Genomic DNA, 24,410 nt, shown 5'->3' with positions numbered 1-24,410 from the left:
TTTGGTCCCCGGACGTTTGGTCTCTGGACGTTTGGTCTCTGGACGTTTGGTCGACCGGACGTTTGGTCGACCGGACGTTTGGTCGACCGGACGCTTGGTCGACCGGACGTTTGGTAGAACGGACGTTTGGTAGAACAGACGTTTTGTAGAACGGACGTTTGGTCGCCAGGTTCGCTCGCTGTCCAATTATGACAGAGAGTTTACTGTTGATATTTTGATATTAGATATTTAGATATTAAACTCACTCTCTCTCTCTCATGATTCTAATTTTGAGAGCTGGTTTCAACAGTAACAACCCGGCGACCAAACGTACGGGGACCAAACGTCCGGGGACCAAACGTCTTTCGACGAAACGTCCGAGTACCATATCTACAGTTGCAAAAAGCTGATTAAATCTATCAATTTTGTAACATGAAATTAGGCTGAACTTTTATTGAGATCAATTAAGATGACTGTTATTGTGCCTTTAAAAAAAACTGACAACACTTGAATGACTTATTGACACCTCCGAATGACCTGAAACTCTGTTTTTCTTCACATATAACACTAGGAAAGTCACAAGTACAGCAAGATATAAAAGTAACAACTCCAAAATATCATGACAAGATATGTGGACTTGCATTAACTTGGTTCATCCTTGACTTTGACTTCCAAATACCTGAAAAAGCCTCGTCCTTCTGTACAAACAATTACTTGAAAGTACAAAGGCCATTTCAATGTGTAGCCATCATCCATTCAAGAAGTTTTGTGTCCCAGATATGAAAACATCTGGTTCTGAAATTTGTATATCAAACAATGAGAAAACATGACAATTCATCATACTATACTGGTCTCTAAGTTATAAGAACAAGGTGTACATAAAAACATGGATAAATAAATAGAGGCAATTTTAAGATCTGCAAATTTGTGTGTTCAAATCAGAGAGAAAAAAATCAAGCCTTTTCAACAGTTTAATATAGTTTATATTTATTCAATTCATAATACAAAGTACATTAAAATACTGAACATGGTTACACTTACCCTCTAGCTTGGATAAAATATCTGCAACAGTAGCTCAAATCAATTCAAATTATTCTAAAAAGCATGTTTCTTGTAGCAGTGTTTGGGATTTGTCTCCAATATTTATTGAATTGTACATTATACCAACTTCAAATTTCACAAATGGAGTACAGGACATTTAAGAGCCATTATTTTTCGATTTTAACATTTACATGCAATATGTGTGGTCGAGATTACTTTAATTCTCGACTTTTAGTCATGTGAATAATAGTACAAGCATATGAAAATGATTTATCACAGCAGTTGTGTAAAACTAAATAAAAGTATCAGAGCCATTTACATTTCTAAAGTTAACATCAGGAATATTAAGTCCTGGGTTGCAGTAAGACCATTCTGATCATTTGGGATAATTGGATGATAAATAATAGCAGCAGCAAAGCCCAAATTGAAATGCTTCACCAGTTATTCTGTACCATTTCAGTTCCCATATACTCATTACACTCACTAGACATTGAAATATTCTGTGATTTTACTTTTTAATGACCTATTCTCTTATTGGCAATGGTACTTATGATTGGTTTCAAAAGAACGCTTACACCGTCAAAACCTTTGTCTGCATGGTGACATATTTTTGTTTTGTATGTTATTTACAGTTTGACTTATGTTACACCATGTCGCTGTCTCTCGCGAATCTTTTTTTATGGGATCTGACTTCCCTTCTCCGGCTCCTTGGCTTTGTTCTTATTCTCTTTGGCATCTGGATCGCGACAAGTACACTCATCCTGATCGCAGTCTGCCCCAAACTGGATAACCTGTTGGAAAGAAAGCATCATTTTTAATAATTTGACTTACTAAGGTACACATCTACCATCTGTCATCTGATTATAGCAGTGGTGGACCATCAAAGCCTGCAAGGCTTTCTCTGCAGGCCTAAAAATATCTGAATCGCAGACTGATGTTAATTATATTTTGTCCATGAATACTTCCAAATTGTCTGTAGCTTCCTTTCATTGCTTTTCCCCTGGTTGCGCTGCTTCCAGATGTGCGTCTTCATATTTAAGCATTTAACCAATCACATTTCAGCTAATATTTGTTGCTAGGGTCAGAAATTTGCCTCTGGTTGCTTTAACCAATCAGATTTCGAGTTGGCGACACTAATTCCTTCTCGCAGGCGTAGGGAAACGTCATAGCTTTCAGGGACTATGATTGGCTAGTGATAGTGTACTAGCCAGCGCTAGCACGTTATATCTGTTGCAAACTGCACAAACAAATATACTGTTGTGTTGTGTTGTTGTTGTTTTAATAGCGGTTTTGGCTGAAGGAGGAGAAGAAATTGATTTGTTTGCAGATTTACTGTCAAAGCCATTTTCAAGATGGATTTTTCAAGAAAAGATGGACATCATTAAGAACGGTCGGACAACCCCGTGCTAGAGTGTCGAGTGGAGTGCTCAGGGACATGGAGCTCCACAACTAAAAGCTGAAGAAGAATTGGTAAATCTTGAAAAGACTGATAGACTGTGTCATTTTTGGGGGGGCAAGCAGGAAGTTTCATGTCGGGGACACTATGAATGCGCTCGATCCAAATGCAAAGGAAACTATTTGGAGCTTCTTTCTCTTATTGCTGAGAGAAACACGGATTTACATTACCACCTATCCACTATGAAAGTGATTGGGACGTGGCGGCAAAATACAAAACGACCTGCTGAAGTGATGGGGAAGAGATTAGAAGAAGTTTAAAAAGCACTGTTTTTCTCTGTTATGGTGGATGAGACGACAGAAGCAAGTAACGCAGCCCAGCACACACTCCTTTTTGGTGAGTGTGGCTATATTCCTAAATAATATTTCAATTTTATGAGGTCATTATTGATGCCTTTTTATATGTCTCGCAGCTGTAGCTGCAGTAGAGGTTTTATAGCCATTCATTCATTCATTTTCTGAACTGCTTTATCCTCATCAGGGTCCTGGGGAGTGCTAGAGCCTATCCCAGCCGACTCCGGGCCAGAGGGGGGGACAACACCCTGAATGGATGTTAGTCTCGTTTTGCCCTGTGACTGGTTGTGACTTGCTCCAGCACCCCTGCAACACTTGTGAGGAAAAGCGGTACAGAAAATGAATGAATGTGCCACTAATTTTGTATTCCATGGCAAAAATAAAAGTCCTGTTTTTTGGACCTATTCATCTTTGGAGGTAAGAAAATGTGAGGCTGTGAAAACATGGTTATTTACCACCTGAGCTGAAAGCACGGGGGGCACAGTCCCACTCTCCTCAAAGTACAGAAACTGTACATGCTGTCATTTCGTTTTGAAGATAAACATTGAAAATTTTGCTTATGTGTACAATTCATTAAAACATACAAAAACGTCTAATATCAAATGCAAACAGTTCCACCTTTTTGGAAGATAGTGTAGACGGGCAGCAATCTCCTCCATCATACTGACAATAGGCCCGATTATTGAGGGTGTCGCACCAGCCATCACCTCCAAAAGGCTGAAACAAGTTAGGAAGAAGAGTATATGTTAAAATTGGAGAATTATCCTTTTAAAAGTATACCTTTATTCCTCATGCTGTTTTGTACGGGATAAAATGTTGCGCTTTTTTCTCAACTCAATGTATTTGTCATTCTGGAAAACAAATGATGAAAAGCATGAACACCAGCGCATCCAACAAACATGGGCCATGGTGTGTTGGGAAAAAATAATATTACTTATTATTTTTTAACACTTAGTTACTTCCGTGTATTTCCTGATCTTGTCGTGCTGTTGTCTTTCTATCCATTGTTTTCTTGAGTCAAAACTATCATCTCCTTGAGCACTGCAGTGTGTTTGCAAGTAACTTTGTTTTGAGGTCCCCACAATAGTGAGAGTTATGCATTCCACACGACCTGATTTTTTGGGCTTGTGCCCTGCAATCGCAGTGTCGGATTACTCGATGATGTCCAAGTGTCTCTTGTTCTCACACTACAATACCCGTGCCTGCCTGGTTATTACGTAGTACCACACGGACCACAGTCTGACGTTGGCAAGGAGCTGGACAAGCAGCTGTCAATCAGTCGAATCATAAGTTCCCTAATTTTCAGAATAATACGTTTCCTGGCCGACAGCAGGCCATGAAGATGCTATTATCACCCCTGTCTGCCATTCTGACTCTCAGCACAGGCTCCCTCAAGACTGTGAAAAATGCCTGTAAAATGACATCATCACATTCTTCGATAACGCCACTGTGTGGGCTTGATCTCAAAGGGGGATGAGAGGAAATGAGGGCGCTGTCAGAGTGGTGTTTTAGGAACAACCAGGAGCTGACCAACTCCAAAACAAAGAAGGTGTTTATCAACTTCGGGAACCAATAGGGAGAATATGCTCCTCTGACCATCAGAGGCAAATGTGTGGAAAGAGTGGCTTCTATTACAAACATTGCAAAGAAGCTTAGATGGAATTCCAACACATGGCTGCTGCTTAAGAAGGCTCATCAGAGGCTCAAATTTTTGCGGGTGCTTGGGAGGCACCACCTGAAGAAAGACCAATGATTTCCTCTTACCATGCCACCAATGAGTCAGTTCTTACATACAGTACATTACTGTGGTTTTTAGCATGCCCATAATATTTAACCATTAAATATTTTACTGCTGTTTAATCATAATGGCAAAACAGTATCTACAGATATTCTAATGTAAAATAGTTGTGTATTTATAAACGTCTTCAGTAAATAGCTGTTAGTTGCACAGTGGCCCATGACTTGGATGACATTTATGGTAATTGCCAGTGATTAACAGTGCAAAAAGAGGAAAGCAAAATACACGAGAAACAGATGTTGGCTGCAATCATTTGTGTTGTTATGGAAGACCACGTTTTAGGATATTGTTTTGCTTCTCAACATTTACTGTAAAATGGAAGAGGAAAATGTATGCTGGCAGTTTACGAGAATATGTTTAATCAACAGCTTGTTTTCCAGATTTAGTTCCAGGATTTTCTGAATCAAACCAATAACAGTCAAACAAGAATCGGCTTTGGTTATTTGGAGAGGCCCATGGTATGTTGCAAATGATGAATCAAAAAATATACTGAGGGGTGAAAAAAGGAGCTGAATGTAAGATTCAAATCACTTAGTGTCTTCATCATTCTTCATTATAGTTGCAATTCTGTAGGTAGATTTTGTTTAACTCATTAATTTAGGATTTTTATTTCTTATTAAAGTCAGTTAAATTTTGATGCGATTCCGTCATCGTAGTCTTAAGATCTGTTACAATAATTTTATTTTATCTGTTACGACAGTGAAGACTCAACTTCAAGTTTCTAACGAGATAATAAAGAGTCGATCGGTAAAGTGTTATCTTTTTTGCAGCCATAAATATTGTTTTTGTTTCTTGGCCAAGCCCAATATCAAGTAAGGATTTTATTAAGACATTCACTCATTTAATTAATTTATAAAGCTGGGTGACATTGATGCCTTTCATGTTGGCAAGTCAATGGACAGAAACTGAATTCTATAGCTGCCCCCAATCAGGTACTGATGCAGTATTTAGCTCTTTTGACTCCTACCTCACATGAATGAATGCAGTAAATGTTTTCAGGAGCTGGATACCACTTCATCGTCCCTGTGCAGACAATGGTCTGAAAATCACAGCAAACAATAAGTAAAGTTGGACAATCATACTTAAAAAAATATATATTTTCAAATTATTTACGTTGTAAAATTTACATGTTCAGATGCAAAAGCACATACCCACAGCCCCTACTTTGCATGTCTGGTACAAACCCAAATTATTTCAGTACCATAATGCAAGGAAAACTACAAAATTATAGCGGGGAAAAAAGCCATGCCACATGAGTGCGCTGCTAGACAGAGTTTAAGGCTCCGTAAAAAATACCCCTACCTTCGGCCCTCAACAAGTCAATGAAAATGTTGTTTTCTAGTTAGTCATTGGTCCTTACAATTGCCACTTACCTGTCCAAAATCTGTCCAGCAAAGCCACAGAGAGGCCTTATGTCACCTGTTTTATTTGCAACAACCTTTGCCGGTCTCCCCTGCTTGTTTAGAATCAAAAGGCAATTGTTGCGCTATTAAATAAATTATTTTTTGAAAAAATGGTTGTTTAACAAATAAAAGATTGAGTTTACAGACTTAGAAAAGGTGAAGAAATTCAATCACTCGTCTATTAGGATCCAACAGCCGTTTCTGGCCACCATAAAAAAAATTAAACTCTCTACGTTGCACGGTTTGAAAAAATGTAGCGAGAGAATCTTAACTTACACACACACACACTCACATACCCATAAATCATGCTTTATAAGGATTATAGATGATATTTACTAGATTAGACAGTCCGGTGGTGAGTGGTTAGTGCGTCGGGCTGGATTCTGGGGTCGTGAGTTCGATCCCAAGTGGGTCCTCACTTTGTGGAGTTTGGATTTTCTCCCCGGGCTTGCGTGGGTCTTTTCCGGGTACTCCGGTTTCCTCCCACATCCCCAAAACATGCATGGTAGGCTGGTTGAACACTCTAAATTGCCCCTAGATATGAATGTGATCATGAATCATCGTCTGTCTCCTTGTGCCCTGGGATTGGCTGGCCACTAATTCTGGGTGTCCCTTGCCCAGTGCCCGAAGTCAGCTGGGATAGGCCCTAGCACCCCCTGCAATCCTTGTGAGAAACACACGCAACCCTGGGGAGAACATGCAAACTCCACACAAGAAGTTCCGGACCTGCAATGGAACCCTCAATCTCAGAACCACTCAGCCACCGGAGGGAATTGTAGTTTATTTTATAATTTATTTAAAATGTTCTTCTGGAATGTATATTAAAAATAAATAAAAAATTTAAAAAAACTTAGAACAGAAGAAATACAACTGTTGGACTCAAACCACAACTCTTTACTGACGATGCAACATGGTACGGGGGTGGGCAAACCGATCCTCAAGGGCCGCTGTGAGTGCAGGTTTTTGTTTCAACTGATCTAGCACAGACAGTTGAACAAATTGGGTTTCTGCTGAAAGACGAAGCACCTGACTGCAATCCACTGATTGCACTTCTAAGATACCAGATTTGTGGAAAGGTTTCCTCTTTAGAGGTTGGAACGAAAGCCTGCACCCACTGCGGGCGGCCCTTTGTGGAATAGTTTACCCAACCCTGCCCGATAGCAGGCCAAAAGGCAATCCTCCCTTGTGATTAAGGAGACAGAGCTAGCCAGGTAGATCAGCTATCTCAGATAACACAATGCGTTGAAATTGTAATGCAGTGTCAGGAGTATGTTGTAAGGAACCAACATCTATCCAACTATTTGACCGTGGTAAGGTCAGATTCACTGCGTTTCTGGCTGCCTGACTGACCACCCAAAAGCAAAGCAAAAGTGGGTCAGTGTTGACAGCATTCATTTAAAACCTTTTCATGAGATATGATGTAGTGAGACCCAACTTTCCTACAAAATCTGGCAACGTGTTTGTATGAATTTCCTGAAAATTGGATGTCAACTGTAGCCTTTCATCATGTAGAATGTACTTATTTCCAGTAACTGAAAAACAAGTGGATAGACATCCAAATAAACGCAGAATGTGATATTATGTTGCAATTGAGAAATTAAGAGGTTATTTTCTTGAAACTCTTGCCGATTACTTGTCAGTTTTGATAAAAGGACATTCAGTTCAATGTATTCTTAGGAAGCAAGAAAGACTGAAAATAAATATATTGATAAAATCCAGCATATTATGTGTGAATGTACGTACATACACATTCTATGTTCGTGTTGAATCTATGTCTATGTCAATCATGTATAGAAACCTTAAGAAAGGGCAATAAGTCATTTATTTTAAAGAAAAGTTCAATTTGATACAGTACTTATATTTTCATCTTTTTTAAGCAGTCTAGTTAATATGGCGGCTTGTGCAGGGGCATATATGTTATACTCAATGGCTGGAAGCTCAGTGAGTGACACAGCATATTATTAAAAAAAATTCACTCTGACTGTCGTGTGCAGTGTTGGAGGCAACATTTCAGTCTTGATAAATCAATATGTGAAGGAACCACAAAATAGAGTTAGTGCCCATTCTGTTCGCAGAAAAACTACACACAAAGACACCAGGTGTAAAGCCTTAATATGCTGCTTATTCTTGATATCGATATTTTTTGTGAATATCTAAAAACAAAAAAATGTTCCTTAACTCAATCCTTATATGCAAAGGATTTGTTTAGGATACGTGATGGGATTATTAGAGGGTATATTATGTTTGTCCCTTTCCTTTAACTAACATCTAAAGGAAAGGTTATGTACAAACAGATGTTTATGAAAAATGCACTAAATGGGTTAAAAGTGTTCATCTTTTCAGTTCGATGTTGCAGTTGAGTGAAGACAATAGAGATATGTTTTTGGTATACTAATTTTAGTCTAACCATAAAAAAGGACAACGTCAAGTAACTCTTTTTACAGCATGCTATTGTTCCGACCACCAGCTGTTTCAGTGCATTATTCATTCTGCTGGATTTATTTCTTTGCTGTTTTTCGGTGGCTCAGCTTTCATGACAGTCCAGATAGGTTACATAGAAACAGGGAAGCAAAACAACCTATTCTCACGAAACCTGCCAGTAGTTTTGAAATTTCACAAGCTGACCTGGACAGCACCACGTACTGGATAAGTTATGGGGTGTATGACTGTTTGACTACAAAATAAGAACATATACTATTTTGACCTTTGACTTCAGATTTGACATGCAGGTTATGCTAGCTATTAATCATATTAAATGTGATTCTTGGTGGGCAATAGATCAGATATTCCAGATGATTTCTGCTCAGAATGGACAAGACTCTTATATTTATTTTCACAGGATTGGACATTAATTATTTTTGTGGCCACCATCTGCCAAGTTATAGTGGCCCTTTTTGAGCAAGTACTCACCAAGTGTATTCATTATATAGTATGAATAAACTATAATTACAATACACATACATACAAATAGATTACATTTATTTAACATTTCAAAAAGCCAATCTTTTAAAAGGATTTGGGTAACTAGAAAGTGATTTTATTATAGCTTAATATTGATTGAGGTTGCTATAAATATTATGTCTTGGCACAATAACTTCAAACTCCAGTGCAATGTGTTGGTCTTGTATTAGTAATTTTACTTGGAGTTGCTTTATGGAGGAGCTTCTACACCAAAAGCTATTTTATCCAATTAGGTGTAGGCGCTCTTCTTTATTGAAGACAAAATACCAAATGAGAGGAACACCAAGGACCAAGGGAATATCTTCATTGTGAATTGCAAACATCTACCATTGCTTTACACCAAAAGGTTACCCTGAGTACCATTTCATCCTTTACAGCCTTTAAATTTAGGATTTTTACTCTAGACCAGGGGTAGGGAACCTTTGGCTTGGGAGCCATATGTGGCTCTTTCCATGGTGGCATATGGCTCTCCACTAACCTGTGAGGTAAAATATGGAAATCATTGGTGAGAGAGCTGAGTCTCGAACGCCCTAATAAGAGCGTCACTGCGGTATCGACACTACCTGTACCCCTACTTTAATCATAATTTTGTTTTTATTACTCTTCTACATGCATGACATCATTGATACTGATTTATTAGCCACAGCATAACAATGTTGTCAAAATAATTCAGATACTTTTTGTACGTTAAAAGTGATGAAATGACAAAAAAAAAATTAAAATCCCTCTTTCATATATTTTTACTTTTCAATCCCGAGAATGGCTCTCAAGAAATAACATTAGAAAATATGAATTGTTTATGGCTCTCTCTGTCAAAAAGGTTCCCGACCCCTGCTCTAGACTAAGGCTACATTTGCATGACAAAGACCTCCTGAGAAAAACAAAAGATACATTTTTCAGTTACTTTAATTCCACATTTATAAGACCGTTTTTTTGTGGGAAATCTGCATGCACACAGTACCACAAAAGTGCATAAAACCTCAGGTTGTCTAGTGTAGTATGCATTTCCAGTGTACAGATGGTAGAACCAACTAAACATGACTCCTGTGTGTAGTAACCTTCCCTCTACTCTCCATTTTTGTCAGCATTGCCGCTGTAGGTACAGTATTTCTGTGACGAGTATCACAGTGTGACTCCATCATTTATTTATTTTAATATTATTTTTTTCTTTGGGATATCTCGTAGACTGTGATGCTCATTGTTATATATTTTTTCTGCAATCTGCTTGGTTTACGCAAACTTACGGTTTAGTTTTTCTTTTGTGTCTTCATTTTCAGTTCGCATATTTTTATATATTTTTTAACATTTAACACTTTTCGGATACTGATTTGGCTCCCGTGCTAAAGCTGTTTTTAATAACGATTATTGCCAAATGTAATCAGAAATAATGGAGGACTTCTATGGGGAAAAATTTCAAACATGAATTCTTTCATTTTCTTTTCCGCTTATCCAAAAATCTCTGAACCTCTACACCACGAGGCAGCTCGACCTACTAACATACCTATCAATTCTACTAAATGATACTCTTATATTTTGGTTTCTGATTGTTATCAAACATAAATGCCATGTAAATCTTGAATATTAACATTAATCTCACCTGAACTTTAATGGGAAGCATCCAGTGTTTTATGGAGTCAACTGTAGAGGAATTTGGCAGAACCACAGGGTCGTGAAGTTCCATGTCAGGAGTCAAAATGCAGGTTGGAACGCAAACAGCACCTGAACAGAAGTATTATGTTTAAATTTGAAGGATGACAACTGAACATAAAGTAGGCTTTTGCCATTCATCTATTTAAAGATTTGAAAGTTGATTACTTATTTTGGGTACTTTATTTTCAATCTTTTTTTATTCTTTAAATTTAGAGGATTTTAAAACGTTTGTTGACATTTAATTGTCCCCTTCTTTTGCTTCGATTAAGTGCTTTATACTCACTAACAAAAGCCATTTTTTCACACATAGCACACGTGCATGTTTGTCTTTTGGCTAAAAGTTGTGAGCAGAATGTAGTAATTGTCAATTCTCATTTCAGTAAAAATTGTATTTCTTAACAAAGCTATGCAAGAGAAAGTAAAGCATCTTAAATTCAAGCCTCATTGAAATGTTAAAAAAATAACTAAAAAAGTTAAAACAGTAATGTAGCAGTGTACTTGTAGCTACTCAGTACCCACCAATAGATTTACTACCATATGCTTTGAACCATGAAGGATTTGCCTGAATATCTGTCACAATTTTCCTCATACACTGAAAATTTTGCTCACCAATATCCATGCCCTCATCGCAGCTATATGCTACAGAGTTCAGATCAGTAGGAGCAGAACAGGATCCGATGAGCCCAGAACACATGGTGAACTGTTCTGACCATTCACCATTCTTAGTGCAGTGAATCACACTCTGAAAGCAGCAAAGCAAATGACAAAATGTATGGTATTTTTAAAAATAAAATACAACTATAAGGGGGCGGCCCATTGGTTGAGTGGTTAGCATGTTGGCCTCACAGCTCTGGGGTCTTGGGTTCGAACCCAGGTCAGTCCACCTGTGTGGAGTTTGCATGTTCTCCCCGGGACAGCATGGGTTTTCTCCAAGTGCTCCGGGTTCCTCCCACATTTCAAAAAGCATGCATGGTAGGCTGATTGGACACTCTAAATTGCCCCTAGGTATGAGTTTGAGTGTGAATGGTTATCCGTCTACTCGTGCCCTGCGATTGGCTCGCCAGTGATTCAAGGTGTCCCCCGCCTCTGGCCCTAAATCAACTGGGATAGACTCCAGCAGCCCCGCGACCCTAGTGAGGATAAAGCTGTTCAGAAAATGAATGAATTAATGAGCAACAATAAGGTATCAGAAACGTTTGCTACTTTTGGAGTCGGTAGCATTTACCATCATCCCTTGACTATATCCAGCATTATGCTTAAAAAAAATTGGGGAGCCGAAAATTTAAAGCAAACTTTATTAAATCTGTCACACCAAATAGATATTGTTGCTTGCAAACTGCAAATAATATTTCACACAAGTAGGTTGTCTCTTACCGGTTATATCATTTGTTTAGTAGTAAATATAATAAGTAATATTAGACTCTCTCTAACATGGCAGCTTTTTAAATTTTATAGGTCTCTTTAAAAAGTTCAGCCCAAAACTGAAAACGCTCTGGATGGCCCCCAATTGCAGTATTGGTGTTTTAATTTCGGTGTTTAGCTTCAGCTTTTTGGGAAGTTATTCATTCCACTAGAAGAATTGCGGTAAAACTGACAGTTGATGAATAAACATACATACAGATAATCAGAAGACTGTTGGATATGGATACGTGACTTGACTTTGACAATGTTCAGAGCAATCAACTCCTTGACTACCAGCCTCCTTGTTGTAAAACAATGTGAAATAATTTCATCCATTGTCTGTTTCCGAGTGGAAGTTTTCAAAACATTCCTTTTTAAACGCTGACAAAACTTGCTACTTGTTTTGGTGTTGAGAGCCTTTTAACATAATTCACAGCGGGCTGCCTGCTGCCCATTGTCTGATGTCGCAAGCCCAAAGCAAACAAACTCCTTTCTGCTCACTCTCATGCCATCGCAATGTTAAAAGTAGCAAATCAACTGAGTCTTCGAGTACATTTTAATCAGCAACAAAACGTATTTATTCATAATTTTACTAATTTGGCAGATTTACTCTTATCACATATGTACGTAGATGTAAAACTAAATCACACTGGATCAAATTTGGGGGGCACAAGTGCCCACTTAGTAGCAATCAGGGGCTTTTAGGCCATGCATCACTGTCAGATTTACCTAAGGTGCAAGAACCTCTTTAAATATGAGAGTTTAGCACATGAATTACAGTGTTAACGTGACTGCGCACACAATTTAGCACCACTTTTGGGGGTCTTAGTAAAAGGGAACAATCTTAGAGGGTCAGAAACAACCCACCCACCATCAGCATGTGGAATCTGTTTAAGTGAATACGGACTGGAATCTTTGCAAATTGGACGATGACAATGCCTGGTTGCCGTATTTTGCCATCAAAACATTAAAGCGCATGTGCAAAAACAATATTTCCTGTTACGACGCATAATGTTGTGGCCTTTGACCTTTAATATTATCTAGAGTTTCTGTCCATGCAATAGAAATGCTACTGCAATCTCCTTTTGGAAATTGACTGATCTTCACATATACTGGATGTTCTTTAAACATTAATAACTTACATTTTCTCTTGCATCTGGACACTGAAGGGTACAGAGTGTGCCATAACTGAGGCCATTGGTGCATGTATACATGCCCTGGAAAACACCAGGTAATGCTGGGCAAGATATCGGCTCACAGGAGGGATCCTCCCATTGCCCTACCTCTAGGCACTCTGTTTTAAAGTACTTCCTAAAAAACAAAAGCAAGGTAAATGTTGAAATATGCTGAGTTGATTTTGAACTTTGATCATGGAGATGTCATTTGATGCAGGTTACATTGTGTTAGGATGACCTGGGGAAAGAGGACCTCAGATACTGCTTCTTTTGCTTTGAAACACTATTTCGAAGTGAGCGCACACAAATATATACACACACAATACATTCAATGCACCTTTGTATTTTGTACTTTGTACAAAACCACAAAGTCTTCCCATTCGTATGCATGCATGTATATGTATGTATGTATGCTTATATATATGTATGTGTATGTATATGTACACGTATGTACATGTACATGTGTATGTATATATATATGTATATATATATATATATATATGTATGTATATATGTATATATATATGTATGTATATATATATATATATTTCAGCAACACGCTTATTTATTTATATTTATTCATGTATTTATTTATTAACTTACTTATTACCTATCTATTTATGTCTAAAATGCCTTTCCTATTTCTGCATCCTCACCCTCTTGCTACTGTGACAACGAAATTTCCCGAATATGGGATGAATAAAGTTATCCAATCCAATCCAATACACTGTACAAGGCTAAAACAATACTATGTGCTATTGCATTAAAGGATACGAGTGCACATCTTAAAAGCATGAAACTGCTAAAAACTTCTCTTATTCACATGGTTAAACTAATAAAGCATCAGGGGTTATTCTAATGTTTCCAGAATCGTTTGAGAATGCGAAAGATGCCAAGCAGCAAACCAATCTTAATGATAGGTTGTTTTCCACCTCACTAATTGGAAATTTGATATAATAAAATGTAATAAATCGGAATTTAACTGGTTTCATGAAAGATTAAATGCTTGTTAATGTTTAATAACCTACCATTAGGGCAGCACAGTGGGGAAAATTATCTTTACAGCATATTTACAGGATGAACTCATCAACATGATAACTCCAAACACACTAAACCATCGGAAAAGGGATAGTTAAGTTAATTTGAAGCAGGAAATCAACCTGGCATACAGTAAAGACTGTTTCTTTCTCATGGGTGTCCAATAATAAGTAGATTGTAGTTACTAAATGAATAAAGCACGTCACAGCCTATGTCATTGTACACTTCACAGGACTACTGTAAAGTAACTTTATAGTTTTGCTAATGCAAACTAAAAACTATTTGAAACTATGCACATACAGTTTTAGGTTTAGTGTAATATAGCATATCATTCTATTAGATTTTGCCCCTGCCTACTGCCCACAGTTGGCTGGAATAGTCTCCAGCACCCCCACGACTCTTTTGAAGTTAAGTAATGCACAATATTTGTATTTCACTCATGTATATTAGTAGGCAAATTTCACATGTGCTAAAAATACTCTTCCCACCGAAAGTACTAGAATACTTACTTCGGTATCTTCTTTTGGAGACTGCCCAATACGTAGAAGCCTGGGTTGCATTTGAAACGGCAGATGGAGCCAACATCATGGCTTGAAGAAAGGCACTCTGCCGTCAACAGTTTGGCATTGGGAATTTTTGGAACTTCCAGGCACTCAATCTTACAGTAGGCTTCTGGAAAAGACCACAAACCGTCCTCCAAACATACAAGTCTGTCACTGTCACCTAATACAGAGTAGAAGAAAGAAAGGAGAAGATGGAGGAAAGCGAAGTTCAATGTAACGGAAAAAAATGTTTCTCACATATCAACCCTTCCCCCCTAGTACGATAATGCAAGATAATGGATTTTCCTTAATTATCTTTTAAGGAGTTTGGTACGTCTGCTTTTTGTGGATCATCTTCTGAACTTCCTTTACCATTTCTATACTGTTTGTCCTGTTAAAGGCTGCAGGAAGCAATAGTTTTAGAGTTTCATCTTAAAAACTAGAGTCAGCTGAGCTCATCTCAAAGAGACTGCACCCTGGACAGGTGACCTGTCAATCATAGGGCACATAAAAAGACAACACACTCAGATTTACACAATGAGTGAGAAATGAACCTAAGCAACAGCACCATGAATTGGGTGGAAAGGAACCACCTAAATATTGTGTTCTTTCAAGATTTTTATAAACCACACATGGGAGCTGCATGAGCGTTATCTGGTTGGCTAATGTTGGTAGTTTTAACATTCATGTTTATACCCCCAATGACAGGAGTGAGGCTTTGGCACATAAAATTAGACATTTTAATATTATTTAGTTTTACAAATGTCTCCTAACAACATTATCAACATAGCTCTTTGGATCTGTATCAGAGTTCACTGGTTTGTATTCCCACCAGCCCAAAAGGTGCCCCCCACAAACGTTTTTGGTTTTGTCCAGACTGAACAGTGGAGGTGTGAATACGCCCTTAGTCCTTTTCTTGGTTAAGAAAAAAAACTTGTATAACAAGTCAAGAATATTACCTGGATCCATTACTTATTGAATGATTTGATGTTCAACTTCAAACTAAAAATCAGAAGGACTAAATACGTAACAATATTTCTAAATGCGAAAAAATAAATTTAAAAAATCTGAATGAAATTATAGACAAGTCCCCAAAATACTGCATGAATTGCTAGGCAGCATAGGGGTTAACTGGTTAGCACATTTGGCTCATAGTTCTGAGATCAAGAGTTCAGAATTTGATGTAAAATTTCCTATGATAAAGAAGACACTACACATTTTTAAAAGTATTTTAAATTCTGTATTAATACAAATCAAATTAAAAGAACAATTGATTTATGAGACATCTCATTCTGTAGATGTGCAAAATAGCTCAACATAAAAAGCAGTGTGACCTTTTTCGCTCTTTTATTCCATTCTCATTTTTCTCTCTCACTTGTTACTAATTAATGTTGTGATTTCAATTGATGCCGAACAGTAGAATGATACAAATTATGGTTACAACTTAATTACAGTTGTTTTTTTTCCAAACACTTACGGATGATTGTTTAAACATTTGAAACCAAAAACATTTTACTGTGAAACACCAGCGCTAACAACGGGGTACCATTTTGATATGCTTTGAGGCTGTTTGTTTTCTTTTATTTTGTTTTGTTTTTGTTAAATTGCACTTGGCTGCCTGGGTGGCACTTGTGTCATTCTTTCTGCCAACTCTCATTCTCAAATACATCAGTCAAACTCGTCAAAATTGTATGTTAGATTCCTCAAAACCTCAAGACATGAACCACACAGACTGGAAGATTAAACTTTAAGACAAAATAGTTCACAGAACAACAAGTAGGTCACATCATGGACTGATTTGTGTCAGATAACATTCTTGGTTTTGTTAAAAGCTCCATCCCGTGATAATACTGGGAGCTGTCAAAAAATACATTTTGTCACTTGCTGTCATTTTGTCATGTGGAATCTGAATGCTGGGTATTGCTGGAGGCAGCAAAAATGTAAAAGTAATCACGAGAAAATAATCTTCTAAGATCAAGGGTTCAATCTTTCTGTCAGGAATTTGAATGATTTCCCCAGGTACAGTGTCCTCCATATTCCTAAATGCATGCATGATAGGTTAATTGAAAATTCGGAATTTCGTGCATTGCTTTCTTCCTCTTTTGTGTCTATTTCATCTCCTTGTGATTGGCTGACAACCAATTCAACGTCTACCCCTCCTCCTGCAGGCCTGGGATAGGCTCCAGCACCCCCTCAGCCATGTGTAAATAATCTGTACTGAAGATGAATGAACGAATATTCTGTTCAGACGTGCTGGGACAGATGTAATCCAAATTTATTAGCTGTACTTGGTACTGCTATTCTTGTGACAAGTACACCGGTCTTTGGTTGATGCAGAATGGTTTTCAAAAATATGTAACCATAAACCACAAATTCAATTAATTCTGCACAATCTGTTTTCAGATCACAGAAAGTGGGGTTGTACTGCTGACTCCACAATGACATTTGAGCATTCACTGTGGCTTGACAACCACAGAGAAGTTAGGGTGCGTCATATGTGTTCATTCTGATCACTTGAAGAATGTACTGCATCTTCAAAGTAGACAATCGGTCGTATCTGAGATAAATGGAATAAGGAACATAAAACCCTATTCTAAGTAAAACTGTGATCCAAGGAAATCTATGACTGATCATTATGGAGTTATATTAGATGAAAGATACAAATTCTATGCTTTACCATAAATCGCTCTTAAGTCATATTATTTTCTTTTAGTTGTCAAATGAGACAATTTTATTTTGGCATCAACGTTTAAAAAAAAATCATCAAGTAACTGTTGCCTACACCAAAAATGGTTTACAAAGCATACTCTAATATTATTAAAAATGTGTGAATATATGACAAACTTTTAATAGGTGAAAATTGATTTGATTATGAAATTAATTTGCACATGCTTTACTACTCTCTTGAAACATCTTTAGTCGAAATGTCCAGAAGTCATAATTTCATTCTATCAAATCTAAAAGTTTGACTACTTTTCCCAGAATGCACTTCAGAACTGGCCACAAACGACAATATACTTTGAGTATGATTTCCATTGATGTATTTTCGGAACTTAATGATAAATTCAAAATATGGTTAGCAATGGTTTCAACTTCTGACTATTTTTTTTTCTTGCAAAAATGTGAAAGTATAGAGTTGTAGCATGAAAACATGTTATTTAATTTGCTTAATGGCTCTGTTTTCCATTGATCCAGGTGGGTTTTTAGGGTCATATTAAATGGAAGATTAATGTGGACTGGACTGTAAGCATAATTCTGAACTCATTACCATTCATTTTGTACTTTAGTAACCGGTTTTCCTTCGTCTTTTTTACAGCAAGTTGTCCCATGATTAAAGAATTTGGTGAAAAGTCTAAAAGAGAAAAAGTTGAAAGTCTACTCTCCAACTCTGGAGGTGCAGCTTCGCGTTTATCTGTCTATTATCAGCAGTTTTGAGGTCAACAGTGGTGTTGAAACTCAACCAGTATATTTTCAGTATTACTTCATGCAATTTTTTGTGTTTTACCTGAATGGGTTCAAAGAACTTAAATTTTGGGTAAACATGAATTGAACGTAGTGTATTCTTACACTAGGAACTTTTTTGTGAATGTGCTGATTGGAGCATTAATGAATGTCTTTTGAATGGGTAATGGGTTTCATTTACCTTGAAGTATGGCTGGTGATCCACAAGTGAAGGAGCATTGCTTTCCATAGGTTGTTCCCGAGGGACAACTAAATATTGCGTGGTAAACATGGGAATGGTCAGGTAGGCCACAGTCAACAGGCTCACAACTAACTGCGCGATTCCATAGACCATGAAAACACTCCATCTCCGTCTGTCTCTGAAAATTGTAGATACACAAAATGCAAGCTTATTAAGTTAGCACGTACAAAAAAATGACTTTTTTTGTACCTGGTTTGGAAGAACTTCTCTGCCATTCAGGACAGTGATGCTATAACCGAAGTGACACTGAACAGAGCATTGAGATGACTGCCCACCTCCTACACACCTTCAAGGGCACATTTCAATTGTGATCAGTTTTCACCTTATTACGACACACCTACGTCATAAGTTTTGAGACTTTTCACCAATCACTTGAATAACAAAGAGTCTCAAAATTTTTGGCCCAGGGTTTGATTTCACTTTACGACGTAGGGCATACCTGACAAAAGCATGCTCTAGCTGAGGAGGGCTACACGTGTCCATCTGACATGTCTGCCTCAAACAGCTATTGCAAGGACACAAAACAGAAGCAGACGCACACAAAAGGGAAATAAATGTAAAATCTACACTCATGACTAAGTACTGAGACCTATAGGGCCCTTTTTTCGTAGACTGCACCCATTCACTGCAGTGTAAAACGTTGCTGAAAGTACCTATACAGTAAATTACACGGCAATTTATCTGTTTTCACCATGGCCTCGTGTTGCAAAGTTCATTTTTCTTTAATTTCATTTTATTTAAAGGTCATGAGCGGTGGCGTTGCTACTTTGGGGACATTCAGAATATTTGACTACTGGTACTAGTGATCTATCACTAACAACCCTGTGAGTTTGCGTGTAGTAGAAGCGTATGCTCGGACTGTTGTTGATTTTTCCCCGTCCCTTTGTTTGTAGTGATAGCGTTACCCTCTTTGTGAGAAGAAAATTTATTTTCTGTTTAAAAACAACAACAACAAAAAACAGTATGTCACTTAACCAGAGAAGACACTTGGTACTATTACAGTAGAAATATTTTAGGCCAACCTGGGTAGATGGACATATTATAAAAGAATGGATTTCCACAATTTGCTCGCATCAAAGGTACTAGCCACATTGTTGGACTCTATCAATGGAGATTATATTAACTCAAAGATAGCAATGGATGGTGGGACAGATTTTAAAAGGACAGCTTTCCACAGTAAACTACAACAAAGTTGCTGGCACTGACAATAACATTAGCAGCACATCAAGGAACACTGTTTTTTTACTTTTTTTTAAGAGGGAACCATCAACTACAAGCCTAGAAGACAAGGAAAAAAATATATTATTTATTTTTTGTAGTAATTGTTGTGGCCAAGTTGATGAACATGAATGCTTTTGTGATTTCAGACTGGCTGTGAACACACAATTGGGATTTGGGACACTGCTTGGCTGCTCTAAATGTAGTTCGGCGTGTAAGTGACTTATTTTTGTCTGCCCAATTTTATCATATGAACGCCTGCAGCCTATAACTCAATACAATTTATATCTTGACAATAGATTTTATGTTAAAATTGTATGTTTACCTTTTATAATCCAGTGAGCCTAGTCTGGCATGAGTGAGGTGTCATTGGAACCATGATTAAATTCAATCTCTGCTGAGTGTATTGAGCATGTGTGTGAGACTATTGATTTTTTTAATCGATTGATAGCTTTTTTAGTTTCCGAATTGGGTCGCAGCGTCTCCGTGTAAAGAATACCTTGGTCTGAGGCAATGTACGAAAATAGGGCCTGCAATTTTTAGCTGTTGGCACAGTATTGCCAAGCCAAATAGGATAATGCTTTCTAATCAGGTCAATTCATAACATGGAAGTGTGTTCTACATAAGTAGCTGTGGGAGAGCCCACCGTCTGATGCGCACCCGGTCACGGCGAAGGTGCTGAAGTGGCAAGAGGTCCTCAGAGCTATGGCTCCGATTGCCACAGATGATGATGAAAAGAGGAGGATAACAGATGAGGTGAGGAAGAAAGGCTGAGACAGGTCATGGGTCACGTTTACCACCAACGGGTTCCGATGGCATGAGAGGTTATGTGTGCCTTAAATAGAAATATTTCATTGAGACCCACATATGCATAATACACACACATTGTATTGAATTTGCTATATGGAATTGTCACGTTACAGTGACTTTTTAAAACTGTTTCCATGAATAATCAAGTTCTTATAAACCAACATACCTAGTGAATGATTCTTTCCACTAGTATCAGAAAGCAGGATTGTAGCAGTCCTTTGGCAGTGTTCCCCACTCCATGATCCATCTGAAGCCAGATACACCATGACAGAGGCTGCCACTCCAGAATGGACAAAACCTACCTATAATAGTAGTGGTAAAACATTTTAGATCGATTTTCTTGGTAACCATATATTTGGAAATTCTCACTCTAATATATAATAGATATAAATGAGAGAGAGGAGCTACGGAAAAATAACACATTCAGTTCGTCTATTGAAAATGTATTGAATAATGTGTGACATTACATATTGTTCTAAGGGCATAGTTTGAAAACTCTTCACGTCATGGGAGATCCCACTTCAGCGAAATGAGAGGTGTTCAAAAGGTACCCGGTCGTTTCGTCGACGGACGTTTTGGTCGACGGACACTTGGTCCCCAGACCTTTGGTCGAACGGACATTTGGTCGACCAAACGTCCGGGGACCAAGTGTCAGTCGACCAAACGTCCGTCGACCAAACGTCCGGTCCCGGTTCAAAAGGTAGAGGTAAAGGTCATCTCATAAACAAATTGCTATACTGATCAAAAGGGTAGGAATAGTCATTCAGTAAATGAGAAGTTACTTGACCACCCCATAGATGCGTATGTAATCCATCCTTTTAATACAGTTTTATTCTGTGGTAATTACAGGCAAATAATAACAACCCGTGTGCATACTGAGAGAGAAAAAAACAAAACATATTTGTACACATACTTACCTTCAGCCAAAATGGATGCTCTAGATCATTACTTGTGTCAGAGAGAGCTGTGCAAGGGAACCATGCATCAGTGGGCAGTTTTTCACTCACGTCCATGTACTGGTACCTACAGAGCTTTACAGAGTAAATATATACACCATGTTTTACACACTCCCTTCCAAAATTGTTGGAACAGTAAGACCTTTTTATTTTTTTTATTGTATTAATAAAATTTGGCCAGAAGGTTAACGTGAGACAAGATATAAACTTTTGAGATTTTGTCGACACTTAAATGTAATTCTACATCCAATAAACTTGGAACTTGAACATCTAATTCCAAGAAAACATTTGAGCACAGTTATTTCAAAGATAGAATTTAACGTAGAACAAATTCAATATCACCTACAATTTATTTCGAAATTATATGTTACGGAGTCTTTCAGCTCTAATTATAGCCAAAAAAATATATAAACTAAAGCCTGATGATAAAATTGAAGTAATTTAAAGGCCATATGAGATCTGTGATGTAGAAAAATGTTGGTTCGACATACTTCTGTCTCGGCCCCAAAACTGCAGGGGAGACATTTATTACTTTTTTGATAGAAAGCCGTGTACTCTTCACGAATGAAAAATTAAAGGCCTTAAAAAGTCTGGAGCCCCGACTATTTTGTATCAAGGAAAGTTGGGCCAATTGCTACTGTGAAGCACAAAACCATGATTCTGCTGGAAGTGGATTTTATGCTACAACAATTTTTGTTTTTTACTCCACGTAGCTAGATGGTTAGAAGAATGAATTAAGTGAGTCTCATAAATCTTGCTTGTCTCAGCAGGAATCGAAGCTTTCTTCTGAGTGCTCAATGTTCTGTCCGATTAACATACTTGGTCACAGTAGTTTACTCGTAGGCTAAAAAGAGTTTTTCATTCATGCATTTTCAACACTGGTCATCCTTGTCAGGGTTGACTATACAATCAACCACATAGCAAGAGTGTACCATCTGCCTCACTCACTTCTACACATCTCCAAATCAACCAAACTACAGAATCCTACAGATATGCTGTTACTTGCCACACTATACCGTAATCCAACGCCCAAAAAAAACCAATTACATCACAAAACAACCTCCTATACATTTGCTCGCTTGAAAACTATAACTCTTTTTAAGTTGTCGGTCACATTAAGAGGTAAATATTGAGAAATACATGCAGGTCATTGTTCTCTCTCTGCCTCTTTCCAATAGTAAAATCCAAACATTCCCTTCTATACATTCGGAAAAAAAACAAAGCAATTGGCCTTTTTTGGGAGTTGTTTTCCACCAAAATTTTGGAAGGGTGTATATGTATACACAGTAAAAAAGGAAGAAATATTTACCAATACAAAAGACAATAAAAAGAGCCTTATTGTATTTTAAACACTCTTGTCTCCAATCAGGACAACTCAAGTATGAAATATATCGAACCCCCACTGTTCATGTAAAAATGGCTCCTATGTGGAGTTAAATGTGATATATAATTATTTTATAAGGCTTCTGGTTTTCATGTCATACTTTTTTAAAGGATGGTTCACCAGTGGCAGCATGGGCAGGACAGTGGTCAGGGTCCTGATGAGAAGCGGTTGCAGTAGAAGACCACTGGTCTGTGTAACCCAAAGGTGTAAAATATCCACAGTCCTGAAAACTGGAAACTCGTTCAAACTCTTCGCACACACCGTCCCCATCAAAAACATAACATTGGCTGGGTTCTCCTTTTGGAAACAGAGCATAGGGAAGAAGGATTTATTGAAGAATAAAAATACAGGTTTATAAATCTGGCAGGACATTTCATCCCAATCTGTCTGTCAGTGAACCAAATCTGAACAAATCTAAATTGTATTTTTGTTGGCCATTCCTAATGATAGGCATATCAACTCTACCAAATCACCCACTGTGTTAACAGACAATAAATTAAACCCCCACTCCAAATTCAATTTTAATGCCAATGAGTAGGTTAGTATGGGGGGATTTGTCCAAATTTGTTCGATAATATACTAGAAAAGGCTATCTAAATACATTATCGGCTTAAATCGTTATTTTTGGTGTAATAGTCATTCCTGTCCAATCACTTCACTGTTTATATGCACGTGTGGTTATTTCTTTGCAGAGGGAGTTTTTTTCATTTTGTAAAGAAAATACAAGCTAATCTTTGTAATTTACTTGGCAAATATCTGCGCTATTGTGAACACTTCATCAGTATTTCTGTCTTGGTTTTTTTGTGCAGAGGTTGTACAATGTTATTGCTACAATAATGTATAATATGATGTGGGATAACATGAAGCCACGTGTACTTTAGCATTTGAGCAGTTTCTAGACTAGAAATAGTCAGTACAACATTTCCTGATAGCAGTGTGACCATGAGCAAATTTCATATCCTTACTAAATATCTATTATATTTCTTACTAATTCTTATCCTTACAATTAGCAAAGAATAGTCATCCTTATATTCTTAACCTTTATTATTTAAATCGCAATAAATGCAAACCATGACAGACTCCTAAGGTGTGTATTGTAAAGAATAGGTTTACACTATTAACAGACGTGCTTTTTGAGACTCACCATTGCAGTTGAAGCCCTTTTCCTTTCGACAATTCTTAGAGCATCCATCACCATCTAACATATTCCTGTCGTCACATTCCTCATCTCTACAGAGACAGCACATACACTATCACCTTGGTTTTTACTACTGTATAAATTCATTCAAGTTTGCATACCTTTGGATAACACCATCACCACAGTAAGGCTGCCCATGTGTGTGAAAAAGGGATGGGGAGAAATGGCTTAAAATACCATCCACTTCTACCTGGATCATGTACTCGTAGGTTTCTCCCAGTTTCACATTTCTGCAAAGAAGACCATTTAGTATATGTTCTTAGATGTATAACGGCTTCTGAAAATTGCACTCTTAACTATACAACAGATAAACCCAAAGAATATTCATGGTTGGCTTTGCATTATGCAATATCCAAGAACTGTATTAACCTAAGACGTAAACCCATGATTCCACCACATGCACA

The 24,410-nt window shown here is 37.6% G+C and overlaps 1 protein-coding gene across 1 annotated transcript in view; it reads right to left on the bottom strand.

Annotated features, from left to right (window-relative positions):
* Window positions 1–1,015: 1,015 nt before the first annotated feature.
* Window positions 1,016–24,410, bottom strand: part of pappa2 (pappalysin 2) — a 44,617-nt gene continuing 21,222 nt past the window's right edge. The window contains exons 12-27 of the mRNA XM_077615847.1: window positions 24,108–24,236; window positions 23,953–24,038; window positions 22,909–23,105; window positions 21,386–21,499; window positions 20,635–20,770; window positions 20,319–20,493; window positions 18,880–18,945; window positions 18,630–18,726; window positions 18,381–18,558; window positions 14,705–14,918; window positions 13,125–13,293; window positions 11,191–11,323; window positions 10,529–10,650; window positions 5,535–5,606; window positions 3,388–3,486; window positions 1,016–1,811 (exon numbers count right to left, since the gene is read on the bottom strand). Of these exons, the coding sequence (XP_077471973.1) occupies window positions 1,698–1,811; window positions 3,388–3,486; window positions 5,535–5,606; window positions 10,529–10,650; window positions 11,191–11,323; window positions 13,125–13,293; window positions 14,705–14,918; window positions 18,381–18,558; window positions 18,630–18,726; window positions 18,880–18,945; window positions 20,319–20,493; window positions 20,635–20,770; window positions 21,386–21,499; window positions 22,909–23,105; window positions 23,953–24,038; window positions 24,108–24,236 (2,101 nt within the window). The 3' untranslated portion in view covers window positions 1,016–1,697. The remainder of the gene's footprint in view (window positions 1,812–3,387; window positions 3,487–5,534; window positions 5,607–10,528; window positions 10,651–11,190; window positions 11,324–13,124; window positions 13,294–14,704; window positions 14,919–18,380; window positions 18,559–18,629; window positions 18,727–18,879; window positions 18,946–20,318; window positions 20,494–20,634; window positions 20,771–21,385; window positions 21,500–22,908; window positions 23,106–23,952; window positions 24,039–24,107; window positions 24,237–24,410) is intronic.

Source organism: Stigmatopora argus, chromosome 12 (genome assembly GCF_051989625.1).
Source record: "Stigmatopora argus isolate UIUO_Sarg chromosome 12, RoL_Sarg_1.0, whole genome shotgun sequence".
NCBI lineage: Eukaryota > Metazoa > Chordata > Actinopteri > Syngnathiformes > Syngnathidae > Stigmatopora > Stigmatopora argus.
Note: the sequence above shows the minus strand (reverse complement) of the source record. Positions and strands in the feature narration are given on the sequence as shown.